Below are 23,340 nucleotides of genomic sequence, written 5' to 3' on the forward strand. Positions count from 1 at the left end.
CTTTAATAATAACAAATAATTGTTGAGAACTGATTATCGAGAACTGCTTATCAAAGTTCGCATTGTTGATCAGTTGTTAGAATTCGACCACCATTGTTTGGACTGAATGAACAATGGCATTTTTTGGGATTGGCAACGACGAAAACATTTTGTAACTGTCTCTCAGACAATACACATCGTACTGCGTGCTAGTAAGCTAGTTAAACAAGTGATGTCATTACAAATCAGCTTACGACTTATGTTACGGCAAATTCATGACCTTTTAAACAACGACAGCAATCTACTAAAAAAAAATTCACTCAAATGAGAAATATGCCAAAGAATAAAATAATACTATACATAATTTTTTATTTATTATATTTGTAAATTGTACTTATGTTGAAATTAAAAAAATATATATTACAATACTATTTTTGTGTTCTATGAAAATTTTTGTTGCTCCATATAGACCAAATTTTTAATCAAGAACCCCCCCCCCCCTCGGTCAATGGTGTCCCGCTTTACCAATGTTAAAATCTGGTCACCTTAGGATATAACCACAACCTTAGAGTGCCTGGTGCTCCTGAGCATCTATGAGCTGCATTAACCTTTCAGGCTTCTAGAGCTTGAATGTTTGAGAACTACAGTAATACAATCCTTAGTCCATGAATCATTTGCATCTTAGCAAGTAACTTAAATGTACAACCATTTGGAGGAAAAAATGTAAGCTTGTAGATATTAGTAATTTCAATGTAGATTTGAAAGATCCCTAAACTATGCCACATAAATGCACAAATTCTTCTAGTAACTGGAAGTTATTTAAATTGTTTGGTATCATAGAAACTAAACAACTAGTTCTTTTTCCCTCTACTATTTAGTACAGAAATAAAAGTATATGCTGTTCTTACTGTAAACAGTGTCCCTGAGAAATCCTTAACAATCTTATGTTGATTATGCCTAAAGTCATAATATTTTGCTCATATTCCTTTTCTAGACTTCAAATGTATCTACTCAATTTTCCGTCGTAACTATAGGTATCCATAATTCAACTAGTCTTTTTTTGTTCTAAATGAACTTTATTTCTTAGTTAATAGGAAATAGTCACAGTGCAATAAACTTGAGTTCCATTTCTTCTTCAAATTCTATTTGACAATGAATAAATAGATCAATTAATTACCAATAAAATTTAAAGTGATCAAATGATGTCATGTAGCCACATTATGATTTTATGTATAATTTCTAAAATAACAGAAATAAAATATATAATTTTGAAATGAGTAGAAAGAAAAAATACAATTAAAAAACCTTCTGTTATTTAAAAAAATGATAGTGAATATGAAAAGAGGGCAAATAAATTATAGAAAAAACAGGGTTACTAGTTCAAATTAAGATAATAGAAATAAATATAAACAGCCTAAACTCATTAGTTAAAAGAGAATAGGCACTCAGTAAAAATTTATTGAATAAAAAGATAAGTAAAACATTTGATATAATAATAAAATAAGCATTATTTTTGAGAAGTCTATAATTCCATTGTTAAAAAAGTCTTCTTTATATTCATGCTATAAAAAATTTAGTAAAGCTTTAACCAAAATGAACCTTATCTACATTAATAAAAGAGAAACATGCAAATTGACCATATCTCCGTGACACCCACCAGCCAATCAGGAGTGAGTATGCAAATCAACCCAACAAAGATGGTGAGTTAATTTGCATATGCAGGCACAGAGCGGCCAGGCAGAGTGGGACGCCTACTATGAGGAGGAGGGCAGGGGCGGAGGGAGCTACAGGAGCAGCACTTGGGCCAGGAGTGAAGGCTGCAAGCTCCCAGCTGGCTGGGAGCAAAGACTGCAAGTTCCCCAGCTGGCTGGAGCAAAGGCCTGGGTCCTGGGTGCCGGAGGAAAACTGGTGCCAGCAGCCAGGTGAAGGAAGGCCTATTCGTGCACGAATCTTCATGCAACGGGCCTCTAGTATGGTATAAAATATACCAAAGATTGAAACCCTGGTTCCATATTTGCTAAGTATGAGAGCTTAAGTGTTTTATTTAATCTTTCTAAAGCTTAGATTCTTCATCAATACAACAGGCATCATAATAATCTCTAACTCTCACATATTTTTCAAGAATTACATAGCATACTAATTGTGAAAATATGATTATTATATTGTACAGTGGTATAGTCATATATATATATTTTTAACTAGAACATAATATTTTGTACATTTTAAGTCCAACTTCAATGTGTCTCTTACCAGATTTATGTTTCTGCACAAAATAGGACCAAAACATGTTTAAAGTAAAATGTAGTTACTGACTTCTTTTTTTCAAAGTATCTGTGGTGATAACCTCTAAACCATAAAATAATGCTTTATATTGTTATAAGTTTTATTGGGATTATTTGTACATTTCCACACAGATATTCTTTACAGTATAACCTTGAATTTCAAAGTCATTAAACTGACAGAGGTTTTTTTAGCAACCAAAATAATCTTGAGCAGATGTGATTAATACTTTAGAAAAATATATTTATTTTCTGGTACATGAATAAGTCCTTCAGTATCCAATCAAGATGCATTCATTCACAGATGTTACTGACAGGAATTAATAAGATCTCTTGGGAAGTAAACAGGAAAATTTAGCAAAAAAGGCTATTCTAGCTTTTGTTTTTATTCACAGAAAATTGTTCACTGTACACATCCATTTGAGGTAATGAGAAAATAGATTTTGGGGCAATTTCTGAATATTATTTAATATTCTCTGATGTATAAACTAATTATAGTTTCATAGTTACCTCTGAATCATAGTAGTTGTTATACTTTGAAATTGTAATATTTGAATGTAATATTAGGTGACCCAAATATCTGTCATAAATATGGGTTGCAATAAACTGATACCAGGAGGCTGATAGGAACTATCTAAAACCCTATAAAACTTAACTGTTAGAATCAGCACATTCAGTCAGTTCTTTAACATGCAGTAAGTGAATACCTACCAAGTGTCAAGAACTGTGCTAAGCATTGGAAATATAAGTAAGTTGTGGCAAGTTTTGTACCCATAAAGAATTTATAATCTGTCCAGCCATTGTTGCTCAGTGGCTGAGTGTCAACCTATGAACCAGGAGGTCACACTTCAGTTCCCGGTCAGGGCACATGCCTGAATTGTGGGCTCCATCCCCAGGAAGGGGCATGCAAGAGGCAGCCAATCAATGATTCTCTCTCATGGATGTTTCTATCTCTCACTCCCTCTACCTTCCTCTCTGAAATCATTAATTTATAAATTTTTAATCTACTAAGGGAGATAAAAAATATTAGTAAACTTTTACTTTCAACACTTCACATAATAAATATCTGATAAAACAAGATAAACTAATTATGACTTGAAAGAAGGAAGCAAAACAAAAGTGGGAAACAAAATAAAATAATGCATCAGTTAAATAGGTATGTGATGATAAGATGATGATTTATATGACTATTTAGATGAGACAGAAATCTGGGTTGTAGATTTCTAGTATGTACATGTTATTTGCTCATGTCACAAAATACAATCTCACCTCACTAAATCAAAGTTGAGGTCATAGCTAACAGGTGTCACAGCAGGTATCAAACCCAATGCTCTTTCACTGAGTAGTCCTGGATTATTCTTTCTACATTTACTCTGCCTCTTCAGCAAGAATTTTTGACTCAACTTCTCCAAAACACTTTATATTTTTTCCTTTTAATTGATTAAGTAAGGCATTAAAATTAAAGCACTATGTCTCAATATGGTTGTGGTCTCAACTAGTAAATTCAATACTCCAGGTTTCAGTTTGTTCCTTTGGCAAAACTCTAAAATGCCACATTTTATTTTTCCATGTGGATAATGTGAATCACATTTCACCTCAATCTGTTAAAAAGAGAGAAAGAAACAGGGAACAAGAATCAGAGAGATACCAGAAAGAGACAGAAAGACAGAATTAGAGGAGAGGAACTAGATAGCATACGCACAGACTAAGCTTTTGAAGAGTTTTGATATGAAGAGGAGCAGGAAAAAAAAATCGGTAATAGCTGAAAGAGGACATGAGTCAAGAGAGCTTTGCTTTGTTGTGTTTTCAGGTGGAGGAAGCGAAGTAATTGCTGCATGATGTTGAGAATGATCCAGAAGGGAATAAACAATCTCTGGTAAAGATGCAGAAGAGAGAATTACTGAAGTGACTTCTTTAGCTAGGTAAAAAGAAGGAGGAGGAGGAGGAGGGGAAGGAGAAGAAAGAAGGAAAAAGAAGAAGAAAGGGAAGGAGGAGGAGGAGGAGGAGGAGGAGGAGGAGGAGGAGGAGGAGAAAAAGAACTACAGGCTACAAGTTTAGGAATTACCCTTAGAAGCACAATAATGTCTCTATATTAAAAAAGGGAAGCTAGAGCCAGTCAGTACAGAAGCTAATGAGTGTGTGATTTGGTGAAGAAGGTTGTGGGCTGTGGGCGTTATCTTCTAATTGCTTTCCTTTCACAATAAAATGGTTATCAGCTGAGAGAGGGGGTGGAGAAAAATCTCAAGGAATAAAGGGAATGAGCAGGGAGTGTGTTGATGACTGCAACAAGGAAGAGTAGAGTCTGATGGCTTGAAATTCAAAACTGAGGGTTTGCAAAGAGGAATAACAGAGAATGGGCAATGAGGAAAAAGGAGATATATACGTTTCAAACTCACAATGTACATACAATTTGAGAGAATAAACAGCCACAACTATAAAAGGCTGCAGGAAAGCTATAGCTTCAGGGAATATAAAAGTTTCCATTGGAGCCAGAATCTTGAAGGCATAGTCAACAAAGATAAAGATGTGTAGGATTTGGCTGATCAGGGTAACTACTCATCTGGTAAGTGTTAGACATTGGCCTGAATGCTGAGCTATACTGGGTCATGCATATCTCCCCTACAACTTTGTTGTGATAACACTGATGTTTGAGTAGATACTTTGACATAACAATGAGTACTTAGTAGAATACAACCTGTCCTGCAATCTTAAGTTATATAATCAGTCTAATATTTCTTATGACTTATCTACAATAGCAATCATCTGGCTTTTCTCTTATAGTCTCAACCTGAGATCACATTTTTACTTAATCAATTACTAATACATATTTTTACCTTACACTTATCATGTATGCAATTCATTACACTATTTCTTTCCCACTGGAAATCTTTTCTATATAGTTTTCTTTGCAAATTGGATAATCTGTATATGTGAATGTAGGCTTGCAGTTTTATTTCTTATACCATCCTCTGTCATTTAACTTCTTTTTAAAACATGTTCCAACAGCCTTGCAATATAAATTATATCTCAGAAAATCTTGCTTTTTCCCACATGAGTCACTTCATGTGCTTCATTCCTATAAGTCTGCCAATGAATACTTTCATCCTCTAAGGAGCCTATTAGGTTCTCCTCTTCCTCAGCCTCCTTTTTATCCATAGTAATTATTCATCTAATGCTGCTTTTCCAATAAAATCTGTCTAATAACCCATTAGACATGACATATATTAATGCTATAGGATTTTCCTAAACTTGTTTAAAATTATTTTGTCTTATCTATAAGGAAAGAGTTAAAACACATTGTCTTGAAAGAATCTAGATCTTAAATCACATGCAGGTGAGACTAGATCTTTTTACTGGAAAGTCTCCAGTAAAAATCACAGAAGGAATGGAGTAACTGGAATGACATGTAAGATTTAAGTAGGTGCAACTCAGAAATTATTACTACCAATAATTTAAAAACAAAATTGTTTCAAATGTTTTCTTTTTGAAATATAATGTACTTTTCTTTCCATTAAAAACATTAGGAGGAGGATCAGGAAAAGGTGAGAAACTCTTAAGAAAATTGAACAAGGTCTATTGTAATTTATGATAAAAATTGGACCCCTTTTTTAGACCAATAGTACAACCTAAAAACAAGTGTGGCTTTCACACAAAAAAAAAAAAAAAAAAAAAAAAATTATTGAGATGCCAGGACCCTGAATTCTGTTTTCAATTGTTAACTCTAAGGTCTTCATTATTTCTCAGATAGAAGTAGACATTGACTCTCTTTCTCTCTCAGATGCTGGACACTGCTATACTGAGGCACAAAGAGGAACTCCTTTTAAATTATAGGACTCAAACAAAATGAGTATAATTAGCTTTGAGTTGGCAAAAGGGACTATAATTAACCTGAGCACAATCTACTATCATATTACTCCAAACTCCATAAAGTACTTACCTAGTCATGACTTTTACAAGAGCTCCAGTAGCCAAAAAATGATAAGTATACTATAGTTTTATTTGAAACTCATAAAAATATGTCTTAGCAGTTTTTGTTTCAGTGTGATAAATACCATACACAACGCAGTGTCCAGCTTATCTTCTGAAACAAGATGCACATTGGTATTCCGTTAACTCAACTCTGACACTCCCAATAATTTTGAAAGCTTTTTACTCTCTCAGCTTATCACTTCCCCTGTGCTCCAGGCAATATATTCCTCACTGGTGGCAGGCAGAGACATAACTTCAACAGTCAGGAGTGAGAATGGCAATAAAACAATGTTATCATAGGAGCTCAGTCTCTTGTCCGGTGATATTTCGAGTATATGATCTTTAATTACACGCCTGGAACTCTGACACATTTCAAGAAAACCATGCACATTTCACCTAGAAGGCTCCCCAGTCAATGCACCCTCTAAAGTGTGAGCATGTAGTAAAAGGAGAGCAGCAACAATAGAGAATGGATCCTACTGTACCTGGTGAATGAGGCGGAGGCGAGCACAGCAGAACAACCCCCTGGCCTTCCCTCACAGACACTGCACTTCTCGTCCGGCCACTAAAATTCCCCAGATCTGTCAACATAACACAGCATTTAGATACAGGGCTTAAAAGAGTGTAAAGAATTACTACTTTCGTAACTTGTACTTACTTTTCTCTCCTATCCAGACAAGGTTTCTTCTTGTTTGTTAAGCAGTGATAGGAGGGCCTTAAAAAGAAATCTATGCCAGCCCATTTTAAGTACCATCATTTTCAGACTGTATACACACTCTTTATCTATAGTGCATACAAGTTGCCAGTGCAAGAAGAAATTAGACAAGACAGTTATAACACACAATATCTTTCTTTTATTTCTTTATCATATTTCCTATGTATTGATTTTTCTACTGCCAATAAAAGCCATTCATTCATAGTGAGAAGAGAAATAGAAGTGGTTAGGGGGTACCTGCTGTCCAACCACATGCCTCATTATATGTCATGCTGGGAACCGTGTGTAAAACCAAGCATGCTTTTGTCAAATTAGAGACTTGCGCTCTAGCAAAACATAATGAGGCTATAAAATGATCTTTTTCTCTAAATGTGAGTGGATCAGTCATGTTGCTTTCATTTTATAGAAGCCTGGAATGGCCTTATGAATTAATTACACTCATCTATTTTGATTACCCTGGGAGTATTACAGTGATCAAAACTCGTATAGATCTGAAGGGTTATAGCATTAATTGGGGTTCAAATGCTTTCCCTTAAATTATGTGCCATTTCCACAATTTTGAATACTTTCCTAAAAATAAAGACACCTAAAAAAGAATTATGTGTAATATTTGCATTTCTCATATTGTTTATTAATACATTCATAGTTCAGTACATATGTACCTTTCCCATTTCTTGGATTAGGTTGATCAAAGACATGATTCTTAGAATAGTTTCTTAGAAATGGTAGGAGCTCAGTATTTTCATAAGTAAACATTGTCCCAGAATTCTCAGTCTGTAAAAACATGTTCCCACGGTGAGAAATGCTTGTGGAAAACTTTCTGCCTTTCCTTCCATTATCCATCAATTGTAAAAGAGACTTTCTTAAACTTTTCATATTTCATGATAAAATAGTATATTTTAGAGTAATACAATGTAGACCCTCAAATTTAATCTTTGTTAACCTGACAAATGATTAAAACAAGCAGTCAAGGAAAATATATTAAGTGGATATGAAGGAGATAAATCATTAACTTCAATATCCTAAGAACCATTCTAGGATATTGTGAGAGATGGTTAACAATTTACTTACATGCTGAATTTATAATAAAATAATCCTAAATACATTCAAAATCATAAAGGGCTAATAAATAGTAATGGCAGAATGACAAATAAGTAGACAAAGAGGTATTCATTATTTTAAAAAGTGTTTAGCATTTTACACATGATTCTGTGTTTCATTATAAATATTTATGTGTGTCTCCAAGTGGCAAGAGAGCATTGTCCTAGTTCTACTTTTATTGGTGGTTGTTGTTTACATTTGAAAACATACACACGAACTTCCAGTGAAAATCAAGTTCATCCATTTTCAGATATCTGTGACTCATGGCTTTAAATTCTTAGAGACAGAAGTTTTCTTTTTTCTCAACAAGTGACCTCAATATGAAAACAAAGCATGGCGTGGTTTCTGAGTTGACTTGATTTGCCTCTACTCAGCACAGAGCGGGAGCCGCACTGTCAGGCATGCTTGCAGCAGGGCTGACACTTCTCTTTAGAGAATATATAGTTTTACTTTCTTCCTTTCATCTTCATTGAATTTATAAACTCTGGAGAGCTATTTGGATATCAATTTATTTTAACTCTATTTCATAAATGGTTTCTGAAAAGTATAAGTGTAGCTTCCAACACATTTACCACTACAACTTTATATTATGCTTATTATGACATTTCCAATCAACCTATTATAGTTAAAAAGAATATTTTAATAGAAAACAGTACTAAATTAATGCCTATTCCTGAGAAAGTCAAGTATAGGTATGAGCTAGAAAATAGACACAAAGCAGAAAAGAAAATTATGGAATTGTTATGACCTGAATTGTGTTTTGAGATCACAATGACCCAAAAGATAACATTCATCTGTAATTATTTTGTGTCACCTGTTAACACTGGTACAATTCAACATGTCCTTGTGGAATTGTCTCTGTGTCATTATTTCCTAGGACCAGCTGTACAAACACAAGTTGATTTTTTTTCAATTGTGAATAAATCATTTTTATATTTCATAAAGACATATAGAGAAACACTGAAAAGAGGTCTGCATTTTTATGGAGAGTGCATTTTTCTAATTTAAATCCTTCTGCCTATAAAAAAAAAGTGAAATATTTTTGTAATGTAAAAGTGGTCCTTGTGTCACTCAAGATTCTGCTTGATCTGAGGCAGAATGATTTATGGGGAAATTTCTTGGTTGGAGTGGGGATGACAACTAGAGAGAGCAATCTGAGTGACAATAAAGCTGTTGTTTTTATCTCATTGCTAACAGAAAGCAGCTAATCTCTTGGGAGGTACTCATCAAAGAACTTTGGTGCTTATCGCATTATTTAATAGATACACATTCTGATATATCAAGGAGAGAAATGAAACAAAAGATCCAGGTTTAAAATGTGAACTGAAATAAACCCTTTTCTGGACTTACTCTAAAGGGTATGGGCAAATACATAAGCAATAGGCTGGAAGAGAAAGTTTGTGGTCAAGACTCACAGGGCCCTGGGCTGTGTCTTTCCTCATGCTTTTTCCAAGTTCAGAAGCTCATGCAGTTTAATAGTGGAGTTTTAACCAGAATTGAAGCTTACAAAATTATTACACCTATTCATCCTCGATAAACCATGCGAATAAAAAGAGGTGTGCAAATTAATGATGGAATTGAGAGCTTCACATGACAGAATGTAGATTTAGGATGTGTGATTTGAAGCTTGTTGACAAGATGGGAGACAAATTTCTTCAATTAATTTAGCAAAATTTTATCAGTGCAAACTTCACATAGAACACTAAGATAGGTGATCCAGAAAAGCTGCAGAGAAAAGGTATAGCTATATGAGCTAATCATACATACTTGGGCCAACTGTCCAAAGACCCAGCTCAGAGGAGTCTGTGCCACTGAATAGATGCACAAGCCCAAACCATCATAGCTTCTAACTGTCACCGTCATACTTATGAGTTACCAGTGCATACCATATGCCTTGCACATTTCCCATGCAGATGCTTTCATTATTCTGTTAAATGTAAGCTACAAGCACACCAATATACCAACTCTCTCTCTCTCTCTCTCTTTCTCTCTCTCTCTCTCTCTCTCTCTCTCTCTCTCTCTCTCTCTCTCTCTCTCATATATATACATACACACACACATACAAACAAACACACACATGCTTTTTAGGTTTCTTCTTTCCTTTTCTTTTCCCTCCCTCTCTCCCTCCCTTCCTTCCTCCCTCCCTCCCTTCCTTCCTTCCTTCCTTCCTTTCTTCCTTCCTTCCTTCCTTCCTTCCTTCCTTCCTTCCTTCCTTCCTTCCTTCCTTCCTTCTTTCCTTCCTTCCTTCCTTCCTCCCTTCCTTCCTCCTTCCCTTCCTTCCTCCCTTCCTTCTGCCTTTCCTCCTTTCTGCATGCCTTCTTGACTCCTTTCTTTTCTTCCCTGAATTATTCCACAAAGGATTGAGACAGTTTAAAATATATATGTATATAATACAAAATGAAAAACAGGTAGTTGACAAATTCCAAGTGAAGGTAGAGTGTGTGTGGTAAGAATACTGTATATAGGGTAAGATAAGCACTTAAGAATATCTATACTAATAAAAGAGTAATATGCTAATTAGACCAGATGTAGCCGGGGGCATGGTCGGCCTGCAAACCGCCCCAGGCCCCTCGCCCAGGCCAGCCATGCTCCCCAGCAGGCTCCCCCCACCCTGATCCAGGACTCCCTTCAGGGTAGGCCAGCCGGCCCCCACTTGTGCACCAGGCCTCTATCCTATATGATAAAAGGGTAACATGCAAATTGACCCTAATGGCAAAGACAAAACAACCAGAATGACTGCTGGACCAGTCACTATGAGGCACACTGACCACCTCTTGGTCCCTTCCCCTGGCCGTCAAGCACCGATCACCTGATGGGGAATGGGGAACTGGGTGTGGGTGGCGGCATGGGGAGGAGCCAGCTGCGGGCAGCTGGGGAAGATGGACCTGATCGCAGGCCAGGCCTAGGGACTGTACCCACGTAAGAATTTCAAGTGCCAGGCCTCTAGTATGTTATATACATTTGTAAATTATTAGAAGTTGACAATAAATTTGATGCTAAACTTACAAGGACCAAAACAAAGATGAATGTGCCCCCAGTCTAGAGATCATGGTTACTGTAAGGTCAAAACTTTTAGTAACTCAGAAGTACAGTGTTACTGGGTATTGAGATCTAAGAGGAATAACAGATCTGAGGGGTGAAGGTGGGGGAAGGGAACAGGAAGAGATAAACCAAAGAACATATATGCATTACCTATGGACACAGACAATAGCATGGGGAAGGCCTGGGGTGGGGTGGGGGTTGGGAGGAGGGGGGCAAAAGGGGAGAAAATGGGATGCATTTGTAATACTGTCAACAATAAAATAAAATTTTTAAAAGAAAAGATCTAAGAGAAATTCTCCTGCAAGACTTCATAGAGCTCACGGTGGGTGGTACAGAGGTCTGAGCAATTTCGCAAACTAAGTAGGAAGGTTTTTACCCACTGAAATATGTTAAATAGTTATAGTGTGAAACACACGCGCGCGCACACACACACACACACACACACACACACACAATATTTCAAAAGCCATTCCCTAGAAAGGTGAAACATTTTAAAGTGTTGGGGAGAAAGAGAGTTACAGGAAACTGGCAAGAAGAAAAGTGCATAAGGGGTCCTGAACACCGATCTTATAGTTGTTTAATACAGTAGATTAGCAAGTTATTGGGAAGGGAGGGAAAAGGGGTCAAGGTGAGAGGACAAATCTTATACAATTAGAAAGGATGTGCTGAGGTTCATTTGTCTCCTGGACACTAATTTCCTAGACTTAAACCTGTTAAAAATAAGTGGCAATGTCTGGCTTGCGGGAGTTGTGAGTCTGGAGGAAGGAGTGGGCATGGAGTGCTCCTTTGTAATTGTGCTGGGTTACACCTCCATCCTGGGGGCGGTGCCAGCAGTTTCAGACTGTCAGTGCTCCAGGCATTCTCAATTAATTCTCCAGGTTAAAAGTGCTGTGAATACTGAGAGGATGCATGAGTTCTAAACTTCGTGAAATTGAGTTTGAATCTTTACAGAAAGTTAAAAAAAAATTGAAAACGGCAAAACACTTTTGAGTTTAATTAATGAAGTCTCATTATCAAATCCGTATATAAGATTGTAAGCTTGAGGAGCTACGAGGGGTGCTCTTTCTGAGGGGCCTCATGGTTTTCACTTCTATGGTTTCTCTAAAAACCTCCGACGGGTTTTCTAGTATTGACTTGGTGTTGCTGCTTCACTTGCAAGGTGATGGCCTATTGAAGTCTTGCCTCACTTTTGACAGTGTTACTCTTGTTCCTATTATTATCATAGGATTATTCAGATCATTGTCAGATTTTTGTGTCCTATGTAAATATCCTGTAGTGAAAATTGATCAGACCTCATTCAGAAACTATCTTTAACATTCTAAAATGTTTAAAACAAAGAGAAATACAAGGAAATTGAGGATGAATAATCATAGTGCCTACCAACACACTCTATGTCAGGCATTCTGGAAATTAAATATGAATTTCTCTGTTTTAAAAATTATTAAATATATGTGAAAATCAACTAAAAACAGGGCTATTGTCACACAGTGAATAACTAGTGAGTTGACAAATCAAACTCAATGTGGTTGTTTGAAAAAGGTATGAGAACAAAAGCAATCCAACATTTGGAAGAGAGACCAAGTTGGTTTTAGGAATTTGTAAATAATCTTCATAAGAATCTCTTATTAGAAATAATTTCTGACAGATGAAAGACAGAATTGAGAAATTTATTGAAAAATGGAAAAATAATTTTTATATTTATTTTGGGAGGTATAAATTGGCATTTTCAATGCATTTTTCTCATGAAGTCATGCTACAATTCTTTAAAACATTTGTTATGTCATCTGTGATGAGATATCACATCACTTTAAAAAAATGTTACTTATAGCCTGGCCAGCATGGCTCAGTGGTTGAACATTGACTTATGAGCCAGGACGTCCCTGTTGGATTCCTGGTCAGGGCACATACCTGGGTTGTGGGTTCAATCCCCTGTTGGGGGCATGCAGGAGGCAGCCAATCAATGATTCTTTTTCATCATTGATGTTTCTATCTCTCTCCCTCCCTCTCTGAAATCAATAAAAAAGGTTAATTGTTAATAAAATTTGTCTTTTAAGAATATCAGTTGAGTTAATTAGAGGTATGTTAAAAAATACTTTCCGCCCTAGCCAGTTTGGCTCAGTGGATAGAGCATTGGCCTGTGGACCGAAGGGCCCTGGGTTCATTACTGGTCAAGGACACATTGCCCAGGTTGTGGGCTCGATCCCTAGTAGGGAACGTGCAGGAGGCAGCCAATCAATGATTCTTTCTCATAATTGATGTTTCTAACTCTCCCTCCCCGTTCCTCTCTGAAATCAGTACTTTCCATCTATTACATGAAGATAAGAATTGAATAAAGATACAGCTGGACACGTGGTGGGGGAAGTCTACAAGATATAATGACATGTTAGAATGAAAGTTTGTTCATTCCCATGTTTCCCTTGGTTATTTATGACAGGTCAGATGAATAATCTCTTGCTATGGCTTGCCATTTTCACTTTACACATTTTTAAATATGAATAATCCAAAGGGTTTTCAATTAAGAGAAAATTAAAGCATGCTAGTGTAAGTTTGCCTTGAAAGAGAAAATTTTATCTACATTATAAGTAAAACAGTAAATTGTAATCGCTCTTGTAAAAAGATAAATTATCCAAAGAGTGTGAAAAAAATGCTTTTGATCTTAGGTCTTTTCTTTGGTATCTTGATATGCATTACAAAAAGCTCCTTCAGCTGTGAATAATATATGTCCTGAAGGAATCTCAAATGTGAAAGTTGTATATAAACTTGTTTAACTAATGTGACAATAGTCTATGAACCCAGGCAGGGGTTTTAGACATTTGACTTTTTATACTTTGGATAAGCAATTTCATTAAAAACAAATTATTTGCTTACTTCTAATTTTTTTCCAAACTAAGATCAGTGTTACATTAATTGAAAGTATCAGGAAATTATAAGGCCAAGCATTGAAAAGAAAAATATAACAGAGATAATATAGCACTTATTACGATTTTGAATATTAGACCCATAAAATTGGAGGAAGGGTGTATTTTAGTTAAACCAATTCATTTAATACATAAATTACTAAAACTCAGAGATCTTATTATTGTCTATCAAGATTTTGGGCCTATCTGTCTTTTTTAGCTATTTTACTTTTTATAATATCTTATGAGATAATTACTTCCTTGCCTATAACCATGATTTCTTTCCCATTTCTCCCTCCATTTTATTCCCCTGGCACAACTTCAAGCTTGTTAAATTGAACTAGCTAGCTATTTTCCTCTGGGAAAGGGAATGGGGATGGAGAAAAACATCAACAATGATGACAAGTTTTGCTAAATTCATGATCATGAACTTCAGGCAGGCCCTTTGTACAAAAACCTATGAACCCTGGCAGAGTTTCTATACATCCAATTTAACTTTTATGGAGTCCATTCTCTCTCACTCCTTTAGACAATACTTTTACATCAACCCTCTTTCAAAACAAACTCCTACTTCTTCCCCCACTTCTCCCTCTCTCCCCATCCCCATAATTCCTGGAGAAACTTAAGTAATCTAAAAACCACTTACATATACTCCACCTGTGAGGTACCCTGCAATGTATGCGTATGATTCCCATTTAATGAAGGACTTGGTCCAGCTCTTGGGAGTTCCAATGACAGACAACTTTCAGCTCTTGGCCTCTTTAGAGACTGCCTTTGCTACAGAGAATCAGATCACCTACGATTATAGCCTTTCCTTGAGTAGTACACAGCCAACAATTGCTCTATGAGTGAATATAGCGACCTGACCACCTTGTACCTTGGTCCACCTATAGACAATCAATACAAGCGGAGTGGTAAAACTAGACAAGCTACTTCACCCCTCACTTTCAGGTTCTTGATCTGTAAAATGAGGATAAATATATATATAAATAATATATATCATAGTTTATTAAGACTTAAGTATAATAATTTATATAAAGCAGTTTGTACAACACATGGCACAACATAATAAATGGAAGCAATTATCATTATTATGATTAATCTTAAAAAAACACTGTTGTGAAAAATATGACACATTACTTCTAATCTGAACTCTTCTACTAGTTAGCTATGCAATTTGCAACAAAGGTTTAACCTTCCTGTAATTGCTTCTTCATCTATAAATCAGAGATGTAGTTTATTCAAGGGAAACAAACCCACCTGCCTGTGGAGTTGCAAGTATCCTATATAATAAAGAGGTAATATGCAAATTAACCCTCACACCCTCACAAGATGGCTGTCTATGACCAGGCCAGCAGGGGGGTTAGTGAGGGATGACCAAACAACTGAACAAGCAGGCTGTGTGGGGCAACCAGACTGGCAGGGGGGTTAGTGAGGAACAACCAAATGACTGAACAGCAGGATGCGTGGGGTGACCAGGTCAGCAGGGGGGACAGTTAGGGGTGACCAGGCCAGCAGACAGTGGTAGTTGGGGGTGACCAGGCCAGCGGGGCGCAGTTAGGGGTGACCAGGCAGGCAGGCATGTGAGCGATTAGGAGCCAGCGGTCCAGGATTGTGAGAGGGATGTCCAACTGCCGGGCCTAAACCAACAGTCGGACATCCCCTGAGGGGTCCCAGATTGGAGAGGGTGCAGGCTGGGCTGAGGGACACCCCCACACACACGAATTTCATGCACCAGGCCTCTAGTCCTATATAATAAAAGGGTAATATGCAAATCAACCGAACAGCTGAACGACCAGTCGCTATGATGCACACTGACCACCAGGGGGCAGACACTCAACACAGGATCTGCCCCCTGGTGGTCAGTGTGCTCCCACAGGGCTCATGGCTGGCAAGCGCAGCAGCAGTGGTGGGAGCCTCTACAGCCTCTGTGGCAACACTAAGGATGTCCAACTGACGGCTGTCAGTTGGACATCCCCCGAGGGTTCCTGGATTGCAAGAGGGTATAGGCCGGGCTGAGGAACCACTCCCCCATCCCAAGCGCATGAATCTTGTGCAGCAGGCCTCTAGAAAGATAATAATTATGAGTGTATGCCTCATCCTGGGGTCATCAGTTTTAATAAACACTGTGCAGGCCAAAGGAAACACTTGTATAGCCAGATATAGCCTGAAAGAGAACAATTTTCCAAATGTGGACAGGATAATCTCTAAGATACTAAACATTCCATTATTTTAATTTACTGCCCATAGTTCTAACTTCAAGCTATCATTCAGAACTTATTTTAATGTGTAATTATATGTTACCTATGATTCAGAACTTATTTAAATCTGCAAACATAAATATATATAAATATAGTATATAAATATACAAAATAAATACGTATAATAAAAAGTGAAATAAGGCAGTCGAATGATCTCACTTATGTGTGAAATCTAATGAACAAAATAAACTGACAAACAAAATAGGTCCAGAGGCATGGAAACAGGGAACAGACTGACAGATCTCAGAGGAGAGGGGTGTGGGAGGGACTGTAAGAAATTAACAACCAAAGAACATGTATTCTTATATGCATAGCCCATGGACACAGACAATAATGTGGTAAAGGCCTGCGGCAGGGCAGGGACTAGATAGAGGGAGGAGAAATGGGGAATATCTGTAAAGTGTCAACAATAAAAAGAATATTTGATAGAATATTTCTAATACCTATCATTACAATGAATAGTAAATTAAAGAAATTTTGTATTTCTGCTTTGATAACTGGCTTAAACATTATTATTGACATAAAATATATACCATTTATTTACAAAACTACATTTTTCTGTAGTTTTATGATGACTGATCTAAGGTAAAGGAACATAGAAAAAAGGCTAAAATAAATATTATATTACTAGGGGCCCAGTGCACGAATTCATGCACCTTGAAAGGAACTGTGGGTCGCAAGGCTGTGGTGGGCACAGGGTTGGGTCTTGGCCCCTAGAAGCCTGATGCATGAAATTTGTGCAAGGGGCTCGGCCCTTACAGCCCTGGCTTCATTTGGAAGGTTGTCCGGAAGGACATCTGGTCTAATTAGCATATTATCCTTTTATTATTATAGATAATTGAGAAAATGTGTCTTGCTTACCTTCTAAATTATACATTAGGAGAGTTTACATTCATGTCAAAATGAATTATATTTAAAGTCTTTCACATATTGTCTTTTATATAGTATATTTCATTACCTATATAAATATATGCAGCTCCAGTCTTTGTTAAGCAGGAGATAAAAGTAAAAGGAGTTAGTCCAAGGTTACAGTTTTGGGGAAATGGGACATAAGATCCTTCTGTATTCATAGAATGTAGTGAAGACTAGAATGTAATAACACCTCCAAGCCACCAGATGGATCTATGAAGTTTAAAGTTGACAGGAATGTCTGCTCTTCTACTTTGTGTGAACTTAAGGTGTCCCTGTCTGATTTTAAAAATCTAATTTATTTCTAATAATATCTGAAATTTCTGGGACACTTCATATTTTTATAGGGAAACAACTCTCTGCTGTATATCTTTCCACTCCTCTAAGGAAATTTTTAGCTCTATGTGCTCCTACTCAGAACAGCTCTTCTGGACAAGCTCTTATTTTCCATACTAGAGGCTCAGCCTGGCCTGCGGAAATTGGGCTGAAACTGGTGCTCTAACATCCCCCAATTCCATATATACCCACTTCCCTAATGTTATTTGCTTACACACTGAATAGTTCCTTCTTTGCTTTTATCTTAATTGTAAAAATCTTTGTGCAATTATTAATAAACTAGAGGCCCGGTGCACAAAATTCGTGCATGGCTGGGTGTGTGCCTCAATTGTGAGAGGGTGGTTCTCAGGTGACACATCCCAGAATTGGGCTCCTTCTATCTGGTTCTGGGTGTGTCACCTGAGAACTGCAGCTGCCAAGTCACCACAGCTCGGCAGCTCCTGTGTTGAGCATCTGCCCCCTTGGTGGTCAGTGTGCATCAGACAGTAAAACAGTTGGCCAGTCAGATGGTCACTTAGGCTTTTATATATATAGATGTCTAATAAAAAACTACAATTAACTGGTGAGTAGATTTTTAAAAACAGTTTATTTGACCCTGCATACAAAATTATACTTTTGTATCTGAGTACTATACATTTGAGCCAAACAATAAGTTTTTCCCTCCCACATTCAACTGAGTCCTGAATTGCATGAGAATGTCTGTGTTGGTCTCTTGATTTTTACTTTCTTTTTACCAGAACTTCCTATAATTAATTAATATGTGTTTGAGTGTTTTGCTCTGCCAAATTTGTTTTCAACTGCTGTGAGTATTGCAAATCACTTCCAACACTCCTGGCCCCCTGCTCAAATGCTTTAAAATGTAAATTGTTTGCTTTCTTGATTCCCTTAGCTCATTTGCTGTTGCACAATTAAATCAAGTACCACAGATTTGCATTTTTTTTCTTTTACAAGCTATAACCTCAACAGTTCTATCTGAATAATTTACACCCTGTTTAATTTAAAAAATCTTAGGGAGCTTATTTATTTAGTAACTCAGCAGAGTAGTGATCAATTTCCAACCTATCTTAGATCTCTGCTAAAAACCTCATGCCTTCCTTGCCTTAGAGTAAATCTCTCCCATTTGCCCTTGTAGCAGTGTTCTTTTCTAGCTTCAACTACCTCAGGAAGTTTTAATTTGTGGTCTTCATTTAGGCTGAATGAATATGTAAAGTGGTCTTTGGATAATACTCAAACTTTAGGGAAGATTTAATGTATTGTGTGTAGCTACTCACATATGTATTATACAGCATATCAGTGCTGAAAAAATAAAAATAATAAGTTATTTCAGGTCAGAAACCAGATCACTGGCAGTGTATTGCATATGCTTAGTTAGTCCAGTGCCTGGTATTCAATAATTACAGGTTGAATAAATGAATGAGTAAATGATGCATACATAAAAAGTCACTTGTTACAAATTGACCTCTGTAAATCTCAATCACTGCTCTCTTCTCATATGATTTATCTCCATGAAAGTAGCAAATAATTTTTAAATGGAAGAATACACATTTAAATGTGTATTAAATGTGTTACCTATGATTCAGAACTTATTTAAATCTGCAAACATAAATATATATAAATATAGTATATAAATATACAAAATAAATACGTATAATAAAAAAAATCACACTTAAATCATTTATTGGAAACACATTACTTTTGTGTGGAAATTCCCATTAATTACATGAAGAAATTCTTTGGAGAACGAAACTGGTTTTCATATCAGTTGAATATGCTAGTGGTCGTGTGTGTGTGTGTGTGTATGTGTGTGTGTGTGTGTGTGTGTGTGTGTATATATATATATATATATATATATATATATATATATATATATAGTTGCTTTAGCATTAAAGCACAAGAAAACAGTTCCCAGAAATTTTATAGGGCTGATATGTCTATTTGGTCATGGTACATTTATCTGTAAATCAGCTATGGCATATGCATTACTCACATTGCTGAAGGGCATCCCACAAAATCTAGTCCAATGCTAGGCAGACATTTCCTCTACAGGGTCAGATATAAATACTTGAGACTTTGCAGATCAAAAGGAAAAATAGAAAATTATATGAAAATCATGTAATTTCTATGTCACAAAGCATTATCTTTTGAATTTTTCAACCATTTAAAAATGTAAAAATAGATCCTTAGCTTGTGGGCTATACAAAAACACAGATTTGGCTCATGGGCCATAGTTTGCTGACCTCTGGTCTAGTCGACTAAAATTAAGAGTAATAGAAGGCTTAATAGATAATGTTCTACTACTTGAGAGTCAATGGCTTTTTATATAGCCTATAAAGTGACTTTAGAGGAGTAGGATATTTGCAAAGTAGAAAAGTTAGAATTAGAAAGGCATGTGTTTGCATTCTGTTTCTTCCACTTACTACCCATGTAACTTTAGGCAAGCTTCTTTAAGCCTGTTTCCTTACTTTCATATAGGGATAATAATACTTAAAAAGTATTATCAGGGGGTAATGCTTACAATTTATCCAGTAATAGGCTTTAGCTTACAGTAAATCCTTAATAAATATTTGATATGATTATTTTATATGAATATGTAGCATATTCATCCTGTGTCCAGTGTCTAGTACTATCTTCACTAAATAGCAGCTCATATTTTGTCATTAGTTCACTTTCCTTCATTAAACAAATATTCATTGCATGCTTGAATAATGTGTTAGAAACTGTGTTAGATATTTAATACATTTTGAATGAATAAACCTTGAGTGGTGACCTAAGTATACATTTTATGAAAAGAAAGCCATTCTATGTTCTTGAATTGAAAAGATCTGACCAATACTAGTTGTGATAAATATTATGATTATCTTATCAGCTTATAGCTCAAATGGCATCTCAAACCAAATCTCTAGAAGATATGGAGAACAGAGTCAAGATGATGATGATAGCATTTATTGAGAGCCTAATACCTATCAACCACCAAACTAAAAAGTACATACTTATATGTATACTAGAGGCCTGGTGCATGAAATTCGTGCACTGGGGAGGGTATCCCTCAGCCCAGCTTGCACCCTCTCTAATATGGGACCCCTCGGGGGATGTCCAACTGCAGGATTAGGCCCGATTCGGAATCGGGCCTAATCCTGCAGTTGGACATCCTTCTCACAATCCGGGACTGCTGGCTCCTAACCGCTCACCTACCTGCCTGATTGCCCCCTAACTGCTTCCTTGCTGGCCTGATTGACCCCTAACTGCTCCTCTGTGGGCCTGATTGCCCCAAATACCCTCCCCTGCTGGCCTGATCACCCCCAAGGCTTTTATTAGTATAGATATGACCCTCCACAGAAAATTTTACTAACCCTGCTTTACAATAAGGGCTTGACGATTGAATCATTAGGACCAGACACCAAGATTTCCTTTCTTTGAATAGTGGAGGGAATACTTATCTTGTATTTAAGTTGCCCGGAAATTAAAATGAGATAATGACTTAGAAAAGTATAAAAGCACCACATAAAGACAACTGTCTTTTTAATGAAGTGGCAAAATGAAAAACACTTTTTATTCTCCCCTTCCTTCCTTTACAGCTTTTATTTAAACGTTGAAATTTATAAAAATTTCACTCCAATTTTCATTTCTTTACATTCAACATTATTTTGTATTGGTTTCAGGTTTTATATTAGTTACAGAATAGTGGTTAGACAATCATATACTTTACAAAGTGTTCCCCAATATTTCTAGTACCCACCTGGCATCATACCATCATTACAACACTACTGACTATATTCCCTATTTAAGTGACAGTGGGTTTACAGGTTCCTTTCAATCTTTCTTTTGTGTTTTTTTGTCCTTCCTTTTCTTTCTCACTTCTTCCCTCATTTTCTTTATATAGTATCTCAATTGGCCATCAGAGCTCAGTGAAGGCACTGGGACACGCTTTATCCATTTTACAGACCAGGAAACTGAGGCCAATTCCAGTTGGCTGTGGAACTTGACTCAGCACACAGGAAGCCCTCAGAGCCATGTTCTTTGCGCTTCCTAAGGGGCAGCAGCCCAGCAAACAGAACAAACCTTCCAGTCAGGCTTCCGAGCCTCTTTCTCAAGCACCTCTTCATTGCGGATGCTCCACATTTTTTCCTCTCCCCCCATTCTTTACTGCCCCCCCCCTTCTCCAAAGCAGGTGGAAGGCTTCCCACTCACTGCCTAGGCATGCTCTGCTATGGGGCAGGGTGTAGCGAGCTTGCTTTTGGGTGAAGGCAGGAGCAGTAGTCACTGCCTCTGAAGTGTGAAGGCCGCCTGAGCGAGGCCCATTAGCACTGGAGCTTCTCTGAATCACGTCAGTCAGTCCAGTACCCTTCAGTGCAGCACCCCTTCACTGAGGTGGCTCCACCCCTCAACCCCCGCCTCAGGGGTGAGGGTCCTTGCCCCTCTGCCAGGAGTCCTTCCATGCCCCTTGATCCCTGGCTGGGCCCACCCACGTCTTGGGGGCACTGCAGAACCTCTGTCTTTCTGCAGATGAGGCAGATCCCTGCCCTAGGTCTCCGCAAAGCTATGAATCTGTGGCCAGAGGCCTGGTCTGAGTCTCAGCAACCACATGCCTACAATGTTCCCAGGGATCCTGGGAAGGGCTGGGTGAGTCCTGCCACGCCCCCCGGGTGGCAATCGCCGCCTGGATCCCCCCTGAGCGCCTGGCTGGGCCCGGCCACGCCCCCCCCCCGGGTGGCTATCGCCGCCTGGATCCCCCGGGAGCACCTGGCTGGGCCCGGCCACGCCCCCCGGGTGTCGATCAGCCCCGGGACTCCCGGAACTAAGAGGATTGGGCGCCGCCATCTTGGTCTTCTCAACAGCCGGAAAGGCCACCCGGAGTCCCGCCCCCAGCCTCTCGCAGGCCCAATCATGGGCATAGCGGAGGTGCGGTCAATTTGCATGTTTCTCTATTATAAGGTAGGATTTCATTTAAATTTTTAAAAGATATCCCTTTGGTTAGATACTTTTATAAGTCTAAATTTGTGGGTTTTTTTTTTATTTTTTAATGAGGAATTGAGGTTCAGAGAAGTTATATACCAGTGTTCAACATCACACAGCTGGTAAGCAATATAGATGGGATTCCAAGTGGGACATTTGATTCCAGAGTCCTCATTCTTAATCACTAAGAGACATTTTAATGGGAACCATATTGACATAAAATTGTGGAGGCATGAGTTAGTCTAGAAAGAGAATAATGAAAAAAGAGAGCATTACAATATAAAGAGAAATCCCAGGAGATTAATTGGTTTATTACCAATAATAATTAAATTTTAATTAAATTAATAAAATTTAATTGAATTCTTGCTGTGTTTAAGGAACTGTACTAGTTTGCTGAGACTATAAGACTAATCACATGAGATATTTGCTTCATGAAGCTCATTTATCCAATAACTCAATATTTCTTTCAACAAATATAGATTATATGCTTACTCTGTTCTGGGTACTTAGTGACACTAAGGATACAGCAAAAAATATTGAGTTTGCCTTTCAAATAGCATTGTTTTCATTTTCTTTGTTTCACTTTTTTTAAAGAATACCCCTAGAAATTACACATTTCCTTGTGTAGTGATTGCCACTTCTTTTTCTTTTGCAATTCCTGACTAGCTACCATATTAAAGCTTAGAAGTTTTTATCTTTATTCTGATCACTTTCTAGGCATAAAAACCTACTATTTCCAAACATGGCTTAATTTTGTCACTTTCTAAAAAAAAATAAGTCTTGCCCAAAGACATGCTTAGAGAGAAAAGGAGGGAAAGAGAGAAAGAGAGAAACATCAATATGAGAGAGAAACATTGATAGGTTGCCTTCCAAACCTGCACCCCAGGTTGTGCCCTGAC

General features: G+C 37.3%; 1 protein-coding gene across 1 annotated transcript in view; it reads right to left on the bottom strand.

Moving 5' to 3' along the window:
• CNTN5 (contactin 5) overlaps positions 1–23,340 on the bottom strand; it is a 465,423-nt gene that overhangs the window by 353,310 nt on the left and 88,773 nt on the right. Inside the window, exon 5 of the mRNA XM_028157040.2 lies at positions 6,713–6,808. Within this exon, the coding sequence (XP_028012841.2) occupies positions 6,713–6,808 (96 nt within the window). The remainder of the gene's footprint in view (positions 1–6,712; positions 6,809–23,340) is intronic.

The sequence above is a fragment of the Eptesicus fuscus genome, chromosome 13, assembly GCF_027574615.1.
Source record: "Eptesicus fuscus isolate TK198812 chromosome 13, DD_ASM_mEF_20220401, whole genome shotgun sequence".
Lineage (NCBI taxonomy): Eukaryota > Metazoa > Chordata > Mammalia > Chiroptera > Vespertilionidae > Eptesicus > Eptesicus fuscus.